The following is an 8357-nucleotide window of genomic DNA, read 5'->3' as shown; positions in this document are numbered from 1 at the left end:
TGAAAGCTCCACAACAGTTAGTGGAAAGACTTTGTGTAGAGATTTTTTTTCTCATTCAAAGGTCAAAAAGAACTTTTAACCTCAAGGTATTTGTTGAAGTGTTTTGTTGTACGTAAAAGAAAATATTTATAATATTTAATATTATATTTGAAATGGTATTTTGTGAGTTGAGGGAGATTTGTTTGGGCCATATTTTATCATGAAGGTGTGTGATGCTGATCTGCTTCTTCATATTTCCTTAGGTGGATATAGTTGAAATGGCTCTGAGCCAGAATGAGATAGAGGTCAAAGGGCATGACCAGGCCCATTAGCCGTGAAAGAAAGAGTGGTAACATTTTCAGTCTCTCTTCATGATGATGTGAATTTGCAGTTGTTTTTTTTTTTGTGTGTGTGTGTGTCCTCAGTGAAGTGTATCAGTCTCTGCAGTAGCTTCCAGCTGCAGCAGTCAGTTCAGTTTCTGTTCTGTCTGACTGAGGGAGGTTTTTGTACGACGCTTTTTCACTGTGTGAACAACCACTGACTGTTGATGTTATGTGCACTCTGACAGTAGTAAACTGCTGCATCTTCAGTCTGGACTCCACTGATGGTCAGAGTGAAGTCAGAGTTTGATCCACTGCCTGTAAAACGATCTGGAATCCCTGATGCTCGAGTGCTAGCAGCGTAAATGAGGAGTTTAGGAGTTTCTCCAGCTCTCTGTTGGTACCAGTGTAACCAGTTAGAATTGTAAACATTCTGACTGGTCCTACATCTGATGGAGACGGAGCCTCCCAGAGCAGAGCTCACTGCTCCAGGCTGAGTCACTGTGACCTGGCCTCTGGACTCTGAGGATACAGAGACAAAAACATAAAGCAGCGTCATGGTTTTGTGGGCTTCATTTCAGAGGGACGGATGTTCATAGAGGAGAGGAGTTTGATTCTCTGGACTTTACCTGTGAAGCAGCAGCAGAGGAGAGTCCAGATGAGGACGCAGATCAAAGTCATGTTTTTGATGAGGAGGATTTCTGTGGCTTCTGTTGTCATGAAGGACAGCTGTCAGTCATCCAGTGTTCAACTCTCAGGACTATAAACTCTCCCAGAGCACTGGAGCATGGTGCTGCTGATGCAAAGTGGCTCTCTATGGAAATGCTCTGACTGACTCCAACAGGGACTTGATTACTCTGATGCTCCACTGATTTTATCAATGGATCAATCACTTTATCAGAGTACTTATTGGAAGTATTAATTCTCTTTTTTTTATATGGATTTGGCCACAGATAAAAGTTATTTCAGAATGTCCTCTGTTGTATAAATTCCACTAAATTCACCAACAATGAAATTAACATCAGTGTTACACTGAAATTTCAACAATGGGATTTTTGTTTTTTGGTAATCTTTTCATTTATATGGATCTCTGATCATTTCTGTATTGTAATTTTACTGGATGTAATGTAGGGTTAGGGCTGAAAATGACTTTTTATTTCATAACTGTGAATGTTTACTTTGTGTCAAAGTCAGAGAGCCGTGTCTCTCTACAGTGAGAGGTTTTTGTACGGCGGCTCAATGAGTTTGTATCACTGTTGTGGACTTTTGGTGGAGGAACCAGACTGGATGTTGGAAGTAAGTTTTCAAATACAAAATAAAATATTGTAAAGTTTTAAAATTGATATTTCGTTGGAGAGAAGATACATTTTAATCTTAATGTAAAAATGATCGCTAAGGTTAGTATAACATTTTATACCACGAAAATAACTGTTTAAGTAAAAGTTAATTCATTTTATTTAATTGAACAGAGCAAAGATCAAGATGGGTTACTTTAAAATTTTGAAATGTGATTTAAATACGGATGAAGAACATTTGAATGCAGTCGGTTCATTTTATGTTTATTTATACTTCCACTAAATACTTCAGTCAGTTATGCTTATGATGTTTTACAATTTTAACGAGAAGGTTTGTTATTTTATTTCCAGTGTAGTTTGATATATTTCAGGTCGTTCTGTATGATGATTCTCTCTGTGCTGATTTGCATGAGAGGCTTCTTAAAGGGAAGTGAAACAATGTGTGAGTGAGTGACTGGTGGAGCAGAAAAACCATCTGACAGAAACTCCTTAAAGGAGAAAATCAGCTCTCACACAGTAAAGGTGTCCTCTAAGCTGATTGGTGTCTCCTAGGTGATGTCCGTCCCACCCTGACGGTGCTGCCCCCCTCCAGTGAGGAGCTGCAGCAGGGGAAGGCCACGTTCATGTGCCTGGCCAACAAGGGCTTCCCCTCAGACTGGAGTCTGGCCTGGAAGGTGGACGGCAGCAGCAGCAGCAGCAGCTGGGAGGAGAGCAGGAGCCCCGGGGTGCTGGAGAAGGACGGCCGCTACAGCTGGAGCAGCACCCTGAGGCTCCCTGCAGACCAGTGGAGGAAGGTGGACGGCAGGTTTCACACAAAATCTTTACATGTCACACAATTTTTGAAAGAGCAAAGAGCAAAACCTCATCTCAAATCTCCAAAACCACAAGCTATTTCCCAGCTTTTCACTCAGTTTTCAATTGCATAAAACACTTTTTTCAAAACACACAATTCTCTACCTAAGACACAAAAATCTAACAGGAAGTGACCTGCTTTCCTTTTCCAAACACAACCAATCAAAATGCTACACTTCTTACCTGATCACTAACCAATCACTGCTTTAGTATACAGTAGACCTATACACAGGTCAAAGGGCAAATTACCTGTTTTGAACAGTGGATGCCAACAATGGACAGAGAGCAAGGGGACTAGGAGGGAGAGGCAGAGGACGACACCAAGGACAAGTTTAAAGAGAAAGAGTTGGTGGAAGAGGAGGAGGGAGAGGAGGAGTCCTGCTCATCTTGTGTCCTTTACAGTAGCATCCATAATTTGAACCTTCAGAAATTAGAACAGGTTGCAACAATCTAATGGTTATTTCTGCAGTACAGTGTTGTAAAAAATATTCATTTTTGGCAATAAAGGTAAAAATTATACTTTTGGTTTTCCTTACGTTTATGCTTTGGTTTTCTTGTATGGTACTGTATACAACACTGTGCTACTGTTACAGCAGTAATATTTTGACAAATAAATATTTGCTGTTTCAACACTGCATTGGTGTTTACAGTGAACTTCTCAGCACATTTTAGCAGATTACTTACACTGTAAAAAAATTTATGAAAGTGTACACATAGGCCTATGAAAGACAAAAGAGTTTTAGATTTAGAACAATAGTGTGTAAATGGTATATCCAAAAACGTACTATTATGAAAAAAGTGTTTGCCATTTGATTAAATCTATTTTATTTGAAATGTAATCTATACAGGAAATTAATGTGTTTGACTTCATTGTCAGAAAATTACTAAAGTATTTCTATAACTCTCCATCTGAAGGAGGTTTTTGTACGACGTTGTATCACTGTGTGAACGGACGGCTGTAATCCTGCTGACAGTAATAAACTCCTGCATCTTCAGTCTGGACTCCTCTGATGGTCAAAGTGAAGTCAGTTCCAGACTGACTCCCACTGAAACGATCTGGAACTCCGGACTGACGGGTTTGAGCATCATAAATCAGGAGTTTAGGAGCTTCTCCAGGTTTCTGAAGGTACCACTGCAAGTCATTAGTAACACCTGAACTAGCTTTACATCTGAGAGAGACAGTCTGTCCTGGAACAACAGACTGAGCTCCAAGAGACTGAGTCAGGATGATTTCTCCTGATGAATCTGGAAAACATGAAAAAGAGGAGAAGGGTTATTGAGACAAATCCAGTTTAGAGAAAGATGATCAACATCCAAACAGAAGAGTCTCATTTCTTTAACATGGAGAACAGATGGAAGAAGGTAAATGCTGCTTGTTTCAGTGTTTCTCCATCACAGCAGAACATCATTGTGGTGAACCTGGTTGCATCCTGAAGCAAAGTTTTCAGAAGAGAGTCTCACCCTGAACAAGGAGCCCCAGGGTGGCCAGCAGTAGAATCAGTGACATCATCATTGTGCTGCCGGCGTGTCAGTGGCTCTGAAAGGCCTGGACAGCCACTGATCAACACTGGCCTCTTAACGGCTGGGAGCAGAGAGGCAGGACACATATGCAAACACACAGAGTCAGTGAGCTGTAGCTGTCCTCAACATATCATGGTGTTTCCCCCTCAGTGCTGAGAGCGTTGATCTACATATTTACATATTTACATGCAGAAGATACTGAAAACTTGTCATTTTCAGTTTCCTCTACATGTAATATGGTATTATGGTGTTTTAGACAATGATTAATGACATCAATATTAATGCAGGTTTTACATCTTTTAGGTGTCTGTAATGTGGAGATTTCATCAAGTAAAGTAATGTTGGGTGTTTGAGGGGATGCTGAGGATGACGATCTCAGAGAGCTTCCTTAAGAAACACAACCAGAAGTTTTGGACATGTGGGTGGAGCCATAAAACACTGAAGTCATCATCAGTTACATTACTGTTTTTATGACATGATCTTCATCAGCAGGTGGAGTTCACCCAGCTGTCATGGAATATTTTAACTCTGAAGTCAAAGTGGACAAGAAGCCAGAATAATGCTGAGTAAAATGAGCGACTCCATCTGCTGAGGAAGAGCATGTGATGTTATTGAATCATGATGTAGTAATGTTATCTTAAAACAACAGCTTCACTCCGGGCACGGTGCTTTTGCACTATGTAGCACTGGAATCCCGGGCAGGAAACCTTTCACAACGGCATAGTGCTTTACTATAAGCTGCCTTGATGTTCTCAGTATGGAGATCATAGCAGAGGCTGAAAAGAGACTGAAGAAGTCATTGTCGAAAGGAGTGAGGAAGATACAAAGAGAGAGTTGTCGAGCTGGCCTTCTTGCTGTTGGACTAGTCAGTAAAATTAGCCTGCTTGCTATTTCTTGTGTTTTCCGACTTGCTTGATGATTGGCTGTATAAGCAATGTTTTTGACATTTTTAATCATGTAAGTTATGTAATCATGACAACTACATGTGTACAGCTGTTCATATTTGCAACAGTGGTGTGTAAGTGAACAATACTCATGAAACAGGGGGCACTAAATAGCAGAAGAAGCCATTCTTGTGTAATGTTGCTTTACAACAATATTTTTTTGTAATTGGAGGGATGTACTGGTTTTGATTGGTCCATTTTTTATCACAAAGTTTTCTGATGCTGATCTGTGTCTTCATATTTTCTTTTATCTGGAAATAGTTGAAGTGTCTGTGATCCAGTATGAAGCTGAGGTCAAAGGTCATGACCAAGACTTTTCTCATTAATAGTCTCAGGTTGGTTTCTCTTGATTATTTAACAAACCGCTGATGAACCTGAGATTTCAATGGGATATAAATGGATAGAGAGAAGACATGCTGGAAAAAGTAATTTGATTTCCCCAAATGTTGAAATGTTAAATCCACTTCACAGAAATTATGTCTGTGTGTGTGTGTGTGTGTGTGTGTGTGTCCTCAGTGAAGTGTATCAGTCTCTGCAGTAGCTTCCAGCTGCAGCAGTCAGTTCAGTTTCTGTTCTGTCTGACTGAGGGAGGTTTTTGTACGACGCTTTTTCACTGTGTGAACACACGCTGACTGTTGATTTCATGATAACTCTGACAGTAGTAAACTGCAGCATCTTCAGTCTGGACTCCACTGATGGTCAGACTGAAGTCAGAGTTTGATCCACTACCTGTAAAACGACCTGGAATCCCTGATGCTCGAGAAGTTGTCCTATAGATAAGTAGTTTAGGAGTTTCTCCATCTCTCTGTTGGTACCAGGCTAAAAAGTCAGAATTATAAACATTCTGACTGGTCCTACATTTGATGGAGACGGAGCCTCCCAGAGCAGAGCTCACTGCTCCAGGCTGAGTCACTGTGACCTGGCCTCTGGACTCTGAGGATACAGAGACAAAAACATAAAGCAGCGTCATGGTTTTGTGGGCTTCATTTCAGAGGGACGGATGTTCATAGAGGAGAGGAGTTTGATTCTCTGGACTTTACCTGTGAAGCAGCAGCAGAGGAGAGTCCAGATGAGGACGCAGATCAAAGTCATGTTTTTGATGAGGAGGATTTCTGTGGCTTCTGTTGTCATGAAGGACAGCTGTCAGTCATCCAGTGTTCAACTCTCAGGACTATAAACTCACCCAGAGCACTGGAGCATGGTGCTGCTGATGCAAAGTGGCTCTCTATGGAAATGCTCTGACTGACTCCAGCAGGGACTTGGATTACTTTGACGATGCTGTTTATCAAAGGATCAATACTCACATATTATGTCTGATATTTGAAATGTGATAACAATTCTTGAAGTCTTCTATGTTGTTAACAAAGACTTTGTTGTTGCAATAAAACTTTTATTACATTTTATACATTATTATCAATTTCTTGTAGGAAACTGAATTACTCTGTATGAAGAAAATACTTTATATACTGCCAATTTCTTTTGATTCAGTTTTTAATGTGCACTATTACATCTTTTTCCCAGTCTAATGATTTTAAAGCCCTGGGGCATGTTGTTTTTTGTTTTATCAGTTTGTTTGAAAAAGTAGTTCAATAGTTAACATTGTTCATTTGAACATTTCATTGTTGATTCTTACTTACATAAAATGGACAAACATAGCATCTTTATTGGAGGTTTTTGCTTGAGACAAGAAATATTTAAAACAGTTGAAACAAGAAATTAATTCAATTATTTAATTTAAGATTAAAGAATATACATATGAGGAAAACTGTGCCAGTTTTAACTTTTTATCTTTAGTACTGAAAACCTTCTGTTGTCATGATTCAGCAGTGATGCCTATCGGTTGCCATGGTTACTGAGTTCAGAGAGGGAAGTGAAACCAGTTTCATCCAATCTGAGGAAGACCGACACACTAGCAGCCTCCTCTCCTGCGACCAACAGGATGGAGTTTAGTTTACCTCGTATAAACGTTATATCTCTCTTTGCAGTGGGTCGAGTCGTCCCAGAACACTAAGAAGAGAAGCTCTCTGTGTCTTACAACACTAAAAAAATATATATAAATATCGATTCTGTTGTGTTCAATAACTGCTGAGATATGCTGCAGTGAAATTTCATTATTTGAGTATGCTACTTTTTTGTGTCACAAAAAGTTTTAATTGCTTATATGTCCTCTTTGATTTCAAGGCAAAAAGTTTTCCTTGCAAGTTTTGCAGGTTAAACCATTTTTCAAGTGAGAAAGTTTTGCAATTTGAAAAGTTTTGCAAGTCAAAAATGCAATATTATGTAGCTGCAGTACCGGAGGCTGCAGTTTCAGGACCCCCGCAATCCTGGGACCACAGTTCTAGGACTGTAGTTCTTTCGTGACAATGCCATCTAGTGGAGTGGTGGTGGTAATGCACAGCAACGTGAAGGAGGTTAACCATGGCTGCTAGCTCAGCTGTAGGGTTAACCTCCTTCACGTTGCTGCTAGCACAGCTGTAGGGTTAACCTCCTTCACGTTGCTGCTAGCACAGCTGTAGGGTTAACCGGTCGACAGGCACACACTCTGTGATGGTTGTGGTAAGGGTAATTGGCTTCAGGGGGGTGTCAAGAATAACATAGCTAGCTAGCTAGCCAGCCAGCTAGCTGGCAGTATCAAAGTAAACAAGGGTCCTAGATATGCAGTTCCGGTCCTAGGATTGCGGTCCTGAAACGGCAGCCTCCGGTACTGCAGCTACATACTACTCCAAAAATCGTCAATATAAGAGATTCGATTGGTGGGTTTGACTGACCAATCATGGGTTTTCATTGACCGCTCCAACTCCAAGCAGCACTTAGTTGTAACGTGTACAGGCAAGATGGAGGTAAGTTGACGTTATGTTGCTCATTTCAATAGTAATTCTTTTAAATGTAGTTTGGCATAATTGAATGATTTTTTATATTTACCATTGGCCAGGCCATGGAGTCTATCGCTGTCTCCTTTTTTAAAATGACATGTATAATAGTTAGCTAACATTAGGCGTCTTAGCATGAAGCTTGACTGGTAGTGCATCAGACATGACTAGCTAGGTAAATTTTAGCTGCTCATGTTTAACGCATTGTACATGATATCCAGCAGAAATATTTTTCTGTGACTGTGGTAAATGGAGTTTATGGTCCCACAGCATAAACTAGACTTTAGACCGCTGATATTTCATTGGAAATATAGACTGTTATCTAGATATTTTGAGGTGTTGCTGCCTTGTTATGTTTTCTCCTTTAGATGTGACATAGAAGCATTTATTATACTCGTTTATTTTCCTCCCATAGTTGCACTCTAGATCATTGGTGCAGCATGAGAGCCAGAGAGCTGCAGAGAGCTTAGGAAGCATCTTCACCCTGCCGGATATCTCTTGGTCTGACTGGCTTCTCCCTTTCTTTTCCCCTCCCTGCAAAGAAGTGCAGCACTGGATGTCCTCATCATCCACTGT

The 8357-nt window shown here is 40.4% G+C and overlaps 3 gene segments (V, D, J or C); all 3 read right to left on the bottom strand.

Moving 5' to 3' along the window:
• Positions 1-510: 510 nt before the first annotated feature.
• Positions 511-980, bottom strand: LOC119908136 (the record flags this gene model as incomplete). The annotated part of the segment is given in 2 exon segments: positions 511-821; positions 929-980. Coding segments are annotated over 2 exon segments (363 nt in total), but the record flags the coding sequence as incomplete, so codon positions are not given.
• A 1371-nt stretch (positions 981-2351) lies between these two features.
• Positions 2352-3960, bottom strand: LOC119908137. The segment is given in 2 exon segments: positions 2352-3691; positions 3908-3960. Coding segments are annotated over 2 exon segments (360 nt in total).
• A 1540-nt stretch (positions 3961-5500) lies between these two features.
• Positions 5501-6003, bottom strand: LOC119908135. The segment is given in 2 exon segments: positions 5501-5844; positions 5952-6003. Coding segments are annotated over 2 exon segments (375 nt in total).
• Between the last annotated feature and the right edge of the window lie 2354 nt (positions 6004-8357).

This window comes from Micropterus salmoides, unplaced genomic scaffold, assembly GCF_014851395.1.
Source record: "Micropterus salmoides isolate LMB-PRFRI ecotype aquatic unplaced genomic scaffold, ASM1485139v1 Ms_hic_scaffold_17, whole genome shotgun sequence".
Taxonomy (NCBI): domain Eukaryota; kingdom Metazoa; phylum Chordata; class Actinopteri; order Centrarchiformes; family Centrarchidae; genus Micropterus; species Micropterus salmoides.
This window is presented reverse-complemented; position numbering and strand designations above follow the sequence as displayed.